Source organism: Lasioglossum baleicum, chromosome 11, assembly GCF_051020765.1.
Source record: "Lasioglossum baleicum chromosome 11, iyLasBale1, whole genome shotgun sequence".
Classification (NCBI taxonomy): Eukaryota; Metazoa; Arthropoda; class Insecta; order Hymenoptera; family Halictidae; genus Lasioglossum; species Lasioglossum baleicum.
The window spans coordinates 9,788,817-9,802,441 of NC_134939.1; the positions used below are offsets into that span (position 1 = coordinate 9,788,817).

The 13,625-nt window shown below is 37.6% G+C and overlaps 5 protein-coding genes across 6 annotated transcripts in view; 1 reads left to right on the top strand and 4 right to left on the bottom strand.

Annotated features, from left to right (window-relative positions):
• The window catches only part of LOC143213237 (uncharacterized), a 183,731-nt gene that overhangs the window by 6,073 nt on the left and 164,033 nt on the right, over positions 1 to 13,625 (top strand). The gene's annotated exons all lie outside the window — the stretch shown is intronic.
• Positions 196 to 2,777, bottom strand: LOC143213634 (pancreatic triacylglycerol lipase-like). The gene is made up of 4 exons (XM_076433687.1): positions 2,732 to 2,777; positions 2,173 to 2,475; positions 1,777 to 2,019; positions 196 to 1,100 (listed from the first exon to the last, which is right to left on the bottom strand). Exons 1-4 carry the CDS (start codon positions 2,775 to 2,777, stop codon positions 697 to 699), a joined length of 996 nt encoding a protein of 331 aa, XP_076289802.1. The 3' UTR covers positions 196 to 696.
• LOC143213235 (pancreatic triacylglycerol lipase-like) lies at positions 4,640 to 6,984 on the bottom strand. The gene is made up of 4 exons (XM_076432885.1): positions 6,833 to 6,984; positions 6,243 to 6,563; positions 5,864 to 6,106; positions 4,640 to 5,763 (listed from the first exon to the last, which is right to left on the bottom strand). The coding sequence occupies exons 1-4, from the start codon at positions 6,879 to 6,881 to the stop codon at positions 5,348 to 5,350; spliced, it is 1,029 nt and encodes a 342-aa protein (XP_076289000.1). The 5' UTR covers positions 6,882 to 6,984; the 3' UTR covers positions 4,640 to 5,347.
• On the bottom strand, positions 7,199 to 9,035 carry LOC143213234 (phospholipase A1-like). Its single transcript, XM_076432884.1, has 4 exons — positions 8,892 to 9,035; positions 8,250 to 8,597; positions 7,868 to 8,110; positions 7,199 to 7,776 (listed from the first exon to the last, which is right to left on the bottom strand). The coding sequence occupies exons 1-4, from the start codon at positions 8,938 to 8,940 to the stop codon at positions 7,373 to 7,375; spliced, it is 1,044 nt and encodes a 347-aa protein (XP_076288999.1). The 5' UTR covers positions 8,941 to 9,035; the 3' UTR covers positions 7,199 to 7,372.
• On the bottom strand, positions 9,786 to 12,119 carry LOC143213236 (pancreatic triacylglycerol lipase-like). The gene is made up of 4 exons (XM_076432886.1): positions 11,967 to 12,119; positions 11,122 to 11,433; positions 10,720 to 10,962; positions 9,786 to 10,288 (listed from the first exon to the last, which is right to left on the bottom strand). The coding sequence occupies exons 1-4, from the start codon at positions 12,013 to 12,015 to the stop codon at positions 9,882 to 9,884; spliced, it is 1,011 nt and encodes a 336-aa protein (XP_076289001.1). The 5' UTR covers positions 12,016 to 12,119; the 3' UTR covers positions 9,786 to 9,881.

Here is a 13,625-nt window from a genome sequence, read left to right on the forward strand (position 1 = left end):
CCTTGAGAAATCATCTACTAATTTTAACCACTAATAATTATTGGTATTTTGCGTAAGATTATGTGTAGATTTGATTGGCTATCAAACATAAAGGGCGTTAAACGTCTTTTTAATATAATACTCGATTAAATGGGCTGGAACGTTTTATTCAATAATATTCTGAGAGGAGAACTAATTGTGGTTACACAGAGCATCGTGTTTATTTGTTGCTTACACAGATAGAATAGAAATTCGGTGGGTATTTACAAAATTTCGAAATAGAAATTCGTATTAAATTTAATAAGACACAAACTACAAACACATGTATGTCAATATATTGCTTTTATATGACATGTATAAATTCCTTATTGTATTGTATAATACAATATATGATATTTGTTATACTATAGAATTTTTATTACTTTTAATTTACAATTATTATACCACATAACAGGATGAAAAAATTTTATTTTTACGAAAATAAAAAAGGCACTAGCAGACACTATTCTACAAATAATTTTCAGATAATTTTCCTACACGTAAAATTCTACTATGCAGTAGCCACACATACAAAATCCAGTCACGAATCACACTCATACAAGCACACGATTATTAACATCAGGTATGTAAAACTCTTCTACCTCTCACCTATCGCAGAAACAGTTCAACAGGAGATTATGCTTATGTGTTTCACGATCCATCGAAGTGATTGACAGCTTATATTCTTCCACGTGCGAACGGAGCTTTGCTGTTCGTGTGCAAGAAGTATGTTCCTCTGAGGTTACGATCCTGATTCAGACCTCCCATCAGACCTTTATTGTTACCATTGCATGCACCCTTGCGGAAGTTAAGGAAGCTGTCACATTTCGCCGCCCAAAAGCCATTCTTGCTGTTGATAGACTCCGAGAAATACTCGTACGATCGCAAGTGCGAGCAGGTGTTCGTGATGCAGCCAGCTTGTATGGCGCCGCCATTTGGATAAAAGTCGACATGTCCGATTGCTTTTTCGAAACCAAGAATTGCACCGTTTGAGTGGATCACTTGCACAAATGCTGCATCGTCGCGAGAAACCCTGGAACCTTTGTTCGCTGAGTGGAACTCGGGAAGAGCAGGATCCAAAGCTGCAAAGATGCATTTCTTAACACAAGAACTAATCGCAATGTCTCTCATTGGCCAAATCGATTAACTCCACAAAATAAGTAGAAAATTTTATAAATATATTTAGTTCTAAAAGTCCTCCCAATTTTTGTCAATACAATTCGATGAAAAATTTCTCATAAGAACAACAAGACAAAATCAGAGTCAAATAGTTTTTATCTTTACGGTTATTATGTGATTAGATATCAACATTGATCGTTCATTCTCTCTGGTAAGCGGAGAATCAGTAATCACCCGTGAAATAAATGCTTCCTGTGATTGAATCAAAAGGCAGTTATAAATTAGAAATCAACATTAAATTTTTCAGTAGGCGACGAGATTAATTTTGCCATTATCTATGTCAGCCTTTTAGAAGCGATAATTAGGTGATCATTGTTCAACTGAATATTAAATGTATCTTCTTTATATAGACATAAAATTAGATCGCAGAGGAATTCATTTTCAAGAGATCTTTTCTAGTTTTCAAAATTACACAGTCCAATAACGTTTCATTTATTATACTGTTGGGAAAATAAAAAAAAAATTTTAATCGACTAAACCTGCTTGTCTAAGCAGACAAAATTGTTGATTATGTAATCCTTGCCTCTTCGGAGTCAAGTAGGAGGAATGGTTGATGCGACATAAATATGCATAACTTACCGACAACGTTCGAAACTTGACCCTTGGCATAATGGGCTGCCAGTCCAGCGACATGACCACCAAGAGAGTGACCGACGACAGTTACTTGCGATAAATCCATTCCTTGCGACCGAAGAAAATCGATCATGCTGGCACTGTATTGGCCCACCATTACAACGCGTTTAGTGGCCCATATGTATGGTCTAACTGATATGCTGCTCCAATCAATCGCGATGATGTTGAAGTCACCTTGCTTCAGGTAAGCTGCAACAGAGCAAAGCAAGCTTCTCATTAGAAAGTGGAACTGACATTGCAATAAACTCTTCAGAGTCTTTTCAGAAGTGACCAAAGAACAAGAGAATCTCTTTTTCCAATCATTTTGCCAGAAGAAGCTAACAGTTTATGAAGGATGCATACCATCACGAATCAACCGAAACGCATCACTGTATGCAGAGTTGATCCATCCGTGTGTAATAAATTTTGTTGGCCTCTTCGCATTGAAGTTGCTCCTCCTCAATGAGTTTAGGTCGTTCAGATGTAATTGTTGATGGTTAGTCGGATTCGCTTTTGTGTAAAGATAGAAGAATACTCGGTTGTGCAAATCCTTCCTCGTTTGTTCCTCGGATTCGTCATAGGTCTCTACGTTCATTAGATCACGTATCTCAGGCGCTTGGACGTTGGTATGGACCACCTCATTTTCGACGTCTCTTGGGAATGCAGCTGTACAACATAGAATAATTTTAGAATAATTCTGAAAATTTTTCCATTCTAAAGAATATTTATTTTCCATTTTGATCCCAAAAATACTATTTCGATATAATATGTTTCATATTTATAAGAAATTTTTTGAGTTTGCAACGAATTTAAAAATAATCATTTTACATGGAAATTTAAAATGATGATTAGAAACAGATAAACATGAAAAGGAGAGTATGCAAAATATCATATTTTTTGTAAAAATGCGTTAAAAATTCACCGTAGGCTCCGCAGACAAGCAGCAAGCTAACCAGAGCGTACCCCATCATGTTTCACCGAGCTTTACTGGTGGTACCGACTCGTGATTCATTTATAAAGGTATCAATCGAAATGATCGACATGTCGTGGTATGATAAGATAAAGTTTACGTAGTTATGTCGTGCGTTGCAAACAGATCAAATAGGATTAAACGAAGATTGATCCAGCGAATTAATTGGCTAAATATCTCAGCAGCTTTCAATTGTGTTGTTTCCAAAATAAAAAAATAGATACCACGATATCAATAATGATCAACATTGTTGTCAATAGCGAAGGTGTTCTCTACAGGGGGGAAAACAAATGTGATAAAAGATTTTTACCTCCAACGATTTCGCAATGTTATTTCTACAAGAATACCTGGAGTGTGAATAATAAATACATAGTTATTCACATACGCCTATTATATTCATTCCGTTTACGTGCAACCTTTAAAAAATAAAAAGTTTAACTATTGTATATTATACAAAAAATATGAAAATAGGATCGTAAGATAAATTTCATTAGAAAGTAATTTCTTTGGAGAAATGAATGGCAGGGTTATTTTTCTAAGAAATAAATTATGTGAATCAAGGATTTGTCGACCCAGGGATCGTGTTGGGATTATATTTTTCATTTTCCTTGTTCGGCGATTTGAAATTTTAATCCTGAGCACCTGGATCCACACGTGGCAGCCGGCTGACAACAATTAGTAACACCGGAGTCCTTTAGGCCACGGTTTCTACGCTCCTCCGTTGGCGACAATTTCCCAACGGGCAATTTTCACTTGGCAATACGCACGAGTGCAACGCAAATATGGTGAAATTCTGTAAAATGTCTGCCGCGGTGGATACGTTTTCCGATGACCGGCATTCGAGTGGGTTCGAAGGGGATCGTTCGTCCCAGTGATCGCCGGATGAACAGAAACGTACTCCTTCTTTTGGGCGCTGTGTCTTCGCAGCAGACATCATGGAGTAACTTGCTACATCATCAAGATCTTGCAACACACAGCATTTATTTTGTCAATACCGTGCATATGGAAACCTCATTACATTCCAGACTTTCCATTTGATTTTTAATGTGTGCCGATTTCAGAAAAAAATATGTGGCAGTCTTCATGCCAATGAATATGATTTTTATGGAAGATAAACAGATTTAAAATAGAAATTTGTTCCTATTCTTAATTCATTAATCCACTTTTGCCAAAAATGCGTAAAATTCGCACACTAGTTACACTTTGCAACATCGCATTAAAACGCAAAAACTGGTATGATAAGACTCTCTGTAGAAATATCATAACACGCATATTCAGTGTTATAAATTGTCATTTATCTTTCGAGCAACCGTTATTCTGATTTACGATACTGACAATGCGACATTCACTCTGCAATCGCCAGTTGTTTACCAGTATGTCGTTATTGTTCTACACTTAATAAGGCTACTATGAAATATGTTATAAATTGTATGTACATAAAGATCTACAGTCCAGTAATTAAAATTATTTTTGAACTGTACCAAATAAATATAATCCTAAAAGAAACCGTAAACAATGTTATATAAACTATAAAAAAGGAGAAGGAAGGGTAGAAATAAAAATTGGAAATGCATCGGAAAATGATATTGATCAAATTTCGTACACTTACAATTGCTCGAATATTTCCCGAGGAATAACGCAAATATCTGTTGCCGCAGAATTATCGAAGGGTGTGAGACAAGCAGTTAGAGTATCGTTCGCGAAAAGTAATTCCGTGCAAGTGATCATAACGAGCAGGGGGTTTAGATTACTGGTGGCCGAGTTATCTGCGAGTCGATCAATTGAAAAACCAGCTGCTGGTGATAGACAGTTTAGGAGAGAAAACAACATTAATTGTTTTCCGGCAGGACGACCGGTCGGAAATTGAACAGGCGGTTGATCGATAAACAATTTTATTGCGTTGGGATACATTACTTCATATTTCACGGTGTATCTTCGCTTTCGAATTGGCGTTAACCTTCCCGGAAGTCATGGGCGATTCAGCGGAAGAAAATGTGTGAAAAATCTCGGCTGATAATCGAATACCAGGAAAATAGAAAGATTTGGAAATTTTTATCTCCCGTCTACATCCGTGTATCGTATTATCTTCTCTGATATTTACGAGAAATCAGGCTCTTATTTTTAATAATACAGTAAATAATATTATAGTAATATAATTTTTTATACTATAATAATATTCGTCAACATAATTATATAAGGCGAAGTAGCGTAAGAGCGCACTAGTTTTTATAAAGTTGGACTTTAAACTGATGTATTTTCAGTCTGGTATGTAAAAACTTAACGCTCTTAGTATCAAACTCTTGCCACAGTTATTACTGGTGAATTAGTATTATGTAGGATTACACCTTGTAGGAAACACTGTAGGACGTGTGGAAACCTTGTAGGAAAACACCTTTATTCTTGGGCGACATCTATGTCGACTAGTTCATACTAACTTATTAATACATTAATAAATGTATGAAATGTCGTTCATATTATAATAAAAATAACCAGTTAATGCATTTGCCCTGTTTACGCACTTACCCCACTCCACTTTATGCATCTAATAAACATCGACTATCAAATGATTTATAATTCAACTGAAACTGCACCCTTCGCAAAAGGAGACTCTCCCTTCGAGGTCAAGAAGTACACTCCCTTGGCTTCATAGTTCGGAATCGCACCGCCTAAGGCAGTCTTAGCATTCGAATTGCATGCGCCCCTGCTAAATTTAGAGTAGACGTCACATCGCACTGCCTCAAAGCCTGATTTGCTGTTGATAGACTCCGCGAAATATTTGTAGGCTCGCAGGTGAGAACAGGTGTTAGAGGTGCAACCAGGTTGTATTGCACCGCCATTAGGATAGAAGTCAATGTCCCCGATCGCTCTTTCGTAACCCAAAACACCTGTATTCGTGTGAATCACTTGCACATATTTCGCATCTCCTTGAGCAACCCTTTCGCCTGGCTCAGAGAGTGCGAAATTTGGAAGAGCAGGATCCAAAGCTGTGAAAATCGATTATTGAATTTTTTGGGTAGGGTAAATCTCAGAAAAAATAGTTTCTCAGTAAAAATAGTTGATTTAAGATTAATTTGAAAAACTCACCGACGACATAGTCTACCTGGCCATCAGCATGGCGAGCCGTTAGTCCGGCTACATGGCCGCCAAGGCAGTGGCCGATTATGGTTACACGTGAGAGATTCAATCCTTGCTTTTTAAGAAAATTGACGAAGGAGGAGCTATATTTGCTCACCAGCAAAACACGGTCACTGGCCCATATGTATGGCTTGAATGATATTTTGGTCCAGTCTATCCCTATGACGTTGTAGTCGCCGTGTTGCAAGTAAGCTGTAAAAAAATGTAGGATTTTAATCATTCATAATTTAATAAACCATGTTGCTTATGATAGGTCTTGGAGGCTTACTAAGCAGTCTTCGATTATTTATTTGCTAGATAAAGTTGATAGTTTACAGAAGATTCTTACCATCGCGAATCAAAGTGACCGGATCATTATACACAGTGTTCAGCCATCCATGAGTGATAAATATCGTCGGTTTGCTGAAATTAAAGTTGCTCTTCTGCAACGCGTCAATGTCGTCAACGTTCAATCGCTGTCCGTCAGTCGGATTAGCTTTTGTATAGAGATTGAAGTGGACCCGGTTCAGCAAATCGTGCTCCGTTTCCTCCAAGGTTTCGTTGGGCGTTCCTTCTTGTATTTGATGACTCATCAACTTGTTTCCGGGATCGAGATGATCTTTTTCATTCTCTAGCAGCGCATCCAAGTCCGCTCCACGTAATCCCAGACCTATAAATCGTGGCATTGTTTCATGTCCTATAACGGACTAAAAATTGCGGGAGACAATGCAATTTTGGCATGCTTCTCATAATGCGAGAGAAGCATGTAGAGAAGCGAGAAAACATGTTTCTCTGGAAGCATAAAGAATCTTGTTATCCAAGGAGATTAAAGCAAGGAAACTATTAGTGATAATTACAATATTTTTATTCTACCAATTTTTTTGATTACATTGTTAATAATTATTGGATAAAACTCTTATAAAAGCCGAAAAAACTCACCGCTGATGCTGTGGATCAGCAGTAAACCGAGCAGAGCGTACGAACTCATGTTTGACTCGGAATTTTGCGAGTCCTTTATATAGGTTTCAGAACTCTAGAAACGAGAGAACGTGTTACGATGGAAAGAGCAAGAGGAGATGATAAATATAGCAAGGAAACATGGAGGAGCGTTACCAGAATTAGACTGCAGAACAAAATGAAAAAAGCAAGTCATTGGAGACATGAGAATAAACTAACATTTAGAGTGGGCGTAGGAATTGTACACAAGCTCGAAGTGGGCACAGGGAATGAAAGAAGGAGAGAAGAAACTTTTGCTTTTTCTTTTCCTCTGCATTGATACTTATAATAATAATGATTGTAGACAGATTTATACTCTACAGTTTATTATTATCCTTCTCAGATACATGTATTGCAACAATTGGCATATTCTAATAAACGTATACACATCACAATGCAACAGTACTATACAGATTATAAGGTTTCATAAAGAAAGGTATATAAACATACACTTCCAAAATTCGTCAAAGATTAAACAATTGGTTATGCGACATCCCCCTGCGCGTAAGGGTATTTTTTATTTGTGTCCAAAAAGTACGTTCCCATTACATTGTAGTCTGGCTTCACACCTCCCATGGCGACCTTAGCATTCGATTTGCATGCTCCCTTTTTGAACTTGGAATAGTTCTCGCATGCCACCGCCACAAATTTGTCGCTGTTGATGGATTCCGCGAAATACCGGAAGGAACGCAGGTGAGAACAGGTGTTACTGCGGCAACCAGCTTGTGAATTACCGTTATTGGGATAGAAATCGACGTCCCCGATCGCTCTTTCGTAGCCTAGGACACCTGCATTCGTGTGGATCACTTGCACGTAATCTGCATCCCCGCGAGCAACCCTTTCGCCTGGCTTGGATAGTGCAAAGTTTGGGAAAGCAGGATCTAAAGCTGTAAAAATTGAAATCTTTAAGTAACGTAACTTTGCATTGTCTCAATATTCCTCATTGTAAATATTGCAACATCGGTACGCATGGCTTACCCACAACGAGGTCAACATTGCCTTCGGCATAACGTGCTGACAAGCCAGCTACGTGAGCGCCAAGAGAGTGACCGGCAATCGTTACTGTTGATAAATCTAATCCTTGCTTGTGAAGGAAATTGATGAAATCGGCGCTGAATCTGCTCACCATCAGGACACGTTCGCTGGCCCATATGTATGGCTCGAAAGCTATTTTACCCCAGTCTATCCCGACAATGTTGTAATCACCATGCTCTAAGTAAGCTGCGCGGAAGCAAAAGAAAATAGGTTTACAGTCATTAGAGGTGCTTGTCATCAATTTTGGAGATGTAGAAAAGGTTGATAATAAAAGTAAAGTTGAATATTTGAGCAGTAAAGTTCATGGTTTATAAACGATTCTTACCATCGCGAAGCAAATCGACTGCACTGTTATACACAGTGTTTAGAAATCCATGGGTAACGATTTTCGTTGGTTTGCTAAAATTAAAGTTGCTGTTCTGTAATGTAGCTACGTCATCGAGATACAATCGTTGTCCATCATTCGGATTATCTTTCGTGAAAAGGTAGAAGTAGACTCGGTTCGCCAAATCTTTCTGTGTCTCCGACAGGCTCTCTTTTGGCGTTTCCTCGTGTGTTGGATCAAACACCAACTCATCTTCGGGATCAAGTTTATTTTTTTCTCCATGGACAATCGCATTTGGATTTTCGGCAATAATTTGAGGACTTTCCAAAGACTCGACAGTCTTATATCCTGAAAGTGTAGTCACTTATCTTATACACTGAAGATATTTCTCAGTTAAATGAAAAATAAATCAAATCTTGTGAATGTGAGAAATAATTTCAATAATTCCGATCAATGTGAAACATGGAAACTAATGTTAATAATCCGTATTATTTAAATTTGATAAATAACAATTTCAGAAATTGAAACGTGACTGCCTGAATATGACTTTCTTCAATTATAAACTGAAGGGTAAAATAAAATTAAAAAATTTATCGTCTCACAAAGGATGCAATGTATTCGTACAGAAATAGCGAAACTTACCGCGAACGTTGCAAACAAGCAGCAAGCTAAGCACAGCGTACGCCTTCATGTTTGGTTCAAATGTAGACCTGCGTTCTGATATTTGGAACTCCTTTATATAGTTCCCAGGATTCAAGAGACAAGAAAACGTAGCTGAATGAAAGGAACGAGAGGAAAGGATAAAATATAGAGAAACGAGGACCTGTTTTTACCTGATATGTAAACAGGAAGAGAGAGAGGGAAGTAAAAGGAAGGAAGTGACTGCAGAAGTGGTAAGAAGGAAAGGTGTAATGGAGTTCGATCACGAGAAAGTAAAGGACAACATATAAAGCAGAAGCAAAAGGTCGACGACAGACGTCAACATTCACGCAGGCGCCTTGTCGCAAAGCTACCTGTCCACCTACGTCATCAACGACGAGCGTCACTAACATTATTTGTAGTAATAAAATTTTGTTTTGATCTGTCTTTAACCAGGTTGTTAAAACATCCTGTCAAAAAAATTGCTGAAGATAAACAATAACATAAGTATGCAACAATACTAGATCGTATTTTTGTAAACAATGAAGAATGAATAAGCTATTTAATCTCTGTTTTATTAATATTGTTGAAAGTGACAAATATTTTTTATCAAAAGATACAGTCAGGGTACAAATGATTATAAATGACCGTCAAGTGTCTAGAACAGCAAATGTTTGAAAAATTATGGGAAATTGGTACTAGTCGACGATACTAGTCGATACTACTACCGAAAGTGGTTATGCAAATTTTACGGAGAATTCTGCGTCAGAAATTTCGTGTGATGATGTCAAGTGTTTTTGTCACGCGACGTCAGGTTGCCCGACTGGAGATGTTTTTAACTATTTCAGCAGCGGGGGCTAGTTACAATTTCGAGCAACGTACACACACATACAATGATTGCAGTATTTGTCGAATTTATTTTCAATGTTCTCAATTACATGTATTACAGCCGGTTTCAAGATACATAAAAGATCAAACGACTCATAGTTTTATTTAATAACGTTCACCCTGAGCATAGGGGGGGAGTCTGTTCGCACCCAAGAAGTAGGTTCCCTTGGCTTCATAGTTCGGTTTCGAACCTCCCAAGATGGCCTTGGTATTCGATCTGCATTTACCTTCGAGGAAGTTGGCATAGCTGTTACATTTCACCGCGACGAAGCCTGGAGTGCTGTTGATGGACTCTGCGAAATATTTGTACGCACGCAGGTGAGAGCAAGTGTTGGTCATGCAACCAGGTTGCAATGAACCACCATTTGGATAAAAGTCAATGTCTCCGATCGGGTCCACGTAACCAAAAACACCCGCGTCCGTGTGAATCACTTCCAGGTATCTTGCGTCACCACGGGCTACTCGCTCGCCTGGGCCGGCATTTTCGAAATTCGGAAGAGCGGGGTCCAAAGCTGTATAAAATTGAAATCGTTAGGCATCGTAATCTAAGAGGAAATATTAGACCGAGACAAAATTCCTTCAACAGCCGGAAATGAGAGGTTCCTGAGACCATTTCAAGCGACATTTTCCTTTGCAAAAATGTTATCCGCGGCTTTGTTTAGGAGTTATTAACGAAAAACGCGGACCAATCAGAGCGCGATTTAGACGCGAGTTAGCACAGTCCGGCGCGCCAACTGTCTATTGGCCGACTGTGCCAACTCGTGTCTAAGTCGCGCTCTGATTGGTCCGTGTTTTTCGTTAATAACTCCTAAACAAAGCCGCGGATAACATTTTTGCAAAGGAAAATGTTGCTTTAAATGATCTCAGGAACCTCCCATTTCCGGCTGTTGAAGGAATTTTGGGACACCCTGTATAGTTGATTAAAAAGAGCAGTTGGACTTACCGACAACATGCTCTACATTGCCTTCGGTAAACCGAGCTGCCAAACCGGCTACGTGACCACCAAGCGAATGACCAACAATCGTCAGTGTTGATAAATCCAATCCTTGGATCTGAAGGAAATTTATAAAGCTGGAGACGAATTTGCTGACCATTGGAACACGGCTACTGGCCCATAAGTATGGCTTGAATGCAATTTTGCCCCAGTCGATTCCAACGACGTTGTAATCGCCATTTTTCAAGTAGGCTAGAGAAAAAGAAAAGAAAGTGGAATTTCAATCGTTACAGAATTATTTTTATAACAAAAGTCTAACATGTTCAAGAATAAAAATATTTTAGCAACTTGAGATTCTATAATAGTATATAGTTTGTTAAATAAAATTAATTGTTTGCGAGAGACACTTACCGTCACGAATCAAACTGACCGCCCCATTAAGCACTGTGTTTATCCATCCATGGGTAACAATTTTTGTTGGTTTGCTAAAATCGAAGTTGCTCTGCTTCAATAAATCTACATCACCAATATACAATGGTTGTCCTTCAACTGGATTATCTCGTGTATAAAGGTAGAATAAGACGCGGTCTGACAAGTCGAGTTGGGTCTCTGCCAAAGTTTCAGTCGGCGTTTCTTGGTTTATCGGATTGCTCTCCAATTTATCTTCGGGTGCAAGAAGTTCAAGCTCATCTTTAATCTTATCCCAGACTATTTCTCCGAGACCTGCAAAATATTGGATCATTTCACGTGACAACAGTGTAATCGTTTTTTTCTTTTGTAGTGAATGATTATACATTTTTCGAGACTATGTATGTTAAAAGTTAATGAAAATTTTATAGGCTATTCATTGAAATATCAATTGAATCACATTTATCCAAATAAAAATTAGATCAGAAGAGGAATATGGTGTATATGGAATATGTCCTTTTTTAAGCTATAATAAATATTAACATAAATTATGTGATACAAATAATCAACAAATATTAAAACTTAAGACCCACTCCTCATCTACCATAACGTACCAAAGTGAATGAAATAAATTGCAATAAAATATAGAATTTATTAAACAAATAATTTTATTTAAAAAGAACATTAATGGTCTTAAAATCTCGAAAAAATACGAATTTAACAAAACTTGTCTGGTTACCACAATATTTACTCCTTCAAACTTATTTCCAAATAATACATGAATTTAAGATGTATAAAATGCATTTCATTCTATTTAATAATTACTTTAAAAATGTTCATGTACTAACCCAACATTTTTTCACTTTCTTTTACAAGACCGCCTAACATGGATGCCATGGTTGTACTAGTTCAACTTCGGGTACTCACTGACTTTGACGGTACATCCCTCCTTCAACCATTCAAATATCCACTCACACAAAAGCACATGTTCTTCACAGACAGATAACAAGTTCAAAAACAACTTTCCTTTTTTGCTCCATTCACAGTATACAAGTTCATGAACCATATCATTCTTATACATCATCTATACAAAGTGGGTGTCATTTGGCTGCATTCATTGATAGCCGGTTCTACTTGCAGAATCAATTACAAACAATTTTCAGGTGAACATAACCAGGTGAACAGAAGTAACAGGAATTTCTTGTGGTAAGGACAAGTGTATTCCCGTTTGGGACACTCGACGTGAGGTTGTCTCAGGTAAAGGTATTCCAGTAGAGTAGTTTGGGACCCCTCTCTCAGCACAGGTGTTACAAACCCGACAAAAACCTTTTTATGAGTACACAACGAGTCCTGCATAATTTAATCAACATACAATTACCAGAAATTAATCGATCCTTAAAAATCAATCATTTCAATATTGTGCCTTATAAAAAAAAAGAATGACGAACAAATTCAACTTAGAAAATTCTTTAAACAATAAAAATCTCATTAGTGTCTGTTAATATACACGTTCGCTCGCATTTCAAAAAATATGTGAATACCATAAATGCATAAAGATCCGCAGTGTGGTCATCGCGTTTTGCTTCCCCGCATCATCCATAAATTCATAAATTGCATGCACAAATGGTACACGCAAACTTCCTGTGAACTGTTTGAATGACAATTATTTCGTAACGAGTTAAAAGAGCGAACAAGTGCAGCGCTGCATTTCACTGACACTCTTAGTCATGGGTCCGCTAGCAACATTGATAAACACATTCCAGGAGAAGTGGCTCTGCAGGTTTTCGTTCTTTATGCGATCCACACAACCCAGCAAAAGACTTTGAAGCCAGAACCGGTATTTTTTTGAAACGGCATCAGGTGCATTCCTGTTTGGGGCGTCCCGTCGTAGGATATTGTTTCACTCTGTGTCAGTATTTCAAGTGTATTCATTGTCACGCCGTGGTCACGTGTGTCCCTTATCATACATAGTCTCTGTTCACCTGAAAGGGATCGCGTACGGTGTAACTTTTATGTACTTGAATAAAGAAATATACTTAAACCTCAAGAAAATATTTTTGACATCACGAATTGTAAAAGAAAAAATCTAAAATCCAGCATTTTGACCGGCGTGGTAATTCTAGTGTTAACATATCAATGTATACATTACGAAAGGGTTTTGGAAACGGTTTTCATTGGAAAAAGAATTCTTCAACTTATACATACCATAAGCTCCATTAACCTCTTTAAAAAAATTCCTTAGCTTCAGGTTTGTTCATATTGTGAAATGCATGACATCTGAATGACACTATCTTAATGAGTACTTGACCTTGCTTGCACCGAACATGGAGATAATAGATTAAAACGTTACATTAATGTTGTCAATATGATAGTGAGAAGTTTATCAGGGAAAGTTGCTTATTTATATGAAAGGGAAACTATATAATATCAAAATGTTTTGTAGTAATATCAGTGTTAAATGTTTCGCAACAATATCTAAAGAAGTTTTATGGATTGTAATGAGAGTT

Excerpts from the sequence above, each read along its gene's own strand:
- LOC143213235 (XM_076432885.1), bottom strand. The coding sequence starts at position 6,881 with ATGAGTTCGTACGCTCTGCTCGGTTTACTGCTGATCCACAGCATCAGC. Across the intron at positions 6,107-6,242 it reads GGTCACTTTGATTCGCGATG|CTTACTTGCAACACGGCGAC; the intron begins GTAAGAATCTTC and ends ATTTTTTTACAG. Across the intron at positions 5,764-5,863 it reads CCAGGTAGACTATGTCGTCG|CTTTGGATCCTGCTCTTCCA; the intron begins GTGAGTTTTTCA and ends CGATTTTCACAG.
- LOC143213236 (XM_076432886.1), bottom strand. The coding sequence starts at position 12,015 with ATGGCATCCATGTTAGGCGGTCTTGTAAAAGAAAGTGAAAAAATGTTG. Across the intron at positions 10,963-11,121 it reads GGTCAGTTTGATTCGTGACG|CCTACTTGAAAAATGGCGAT; the intron begins GTAAGTGTCTCT and ends CTTTTTCTCTAG. Across the intron at positions 10,289-10,719 it reads CAATGTAGAGCATGTTGTCG|CTTTGGACCCCGCTCTTCCG; the intron begins GTAAGTCCAACT and ends AATTTTATACAG.
- LOC143213634 (XM_076433687.1), bottom strand. The coding sequence starts at position 2,777 with ATGGGGTACGCTCTGGTTAGCTTGCTGCTTGTCTGCGGAGCCTACG. Across the intron at positions 2,476-2,731 it reads GCTTGTCTGCGGAGCCTACG|CTGCATTCCCAAGAGACGTC; the intron begins GTGAATTTTTAA and ends TATGTTGTACAG. Across the intron at positions 2,020-2,172 it reads GTTTCGGTTGATTCGTGATG|CTTACCTGAAGCAAGGTGAC; the intron begins GTATGCATCCTT and ends GCTCTGTTGCAG.
- LOC143213234 (XM_076432884.1), bottom strand. The coding sequence starts at position 8,940 with ATGAAGGCGTACGCTGTGCTTAGCTTGCTGCTTGTTTGCAACGTTCGC. Across the intron at positions 8,598-8,891 it reads GCTTGTTTGCAACGTTCGCG|GATATAAGACTGTCGAGTCT; the intron begins GTAAGTTTCGCT and ends CTACACTTTCAG. Across the intron at positions 7,777-7,867 it reads CAATGTTGACCTCGTTGTGG|CTTTAGATCCTGCTTTCCCA; the intron begins GTAAGCCATGCG and ends CAATTTTTACAG.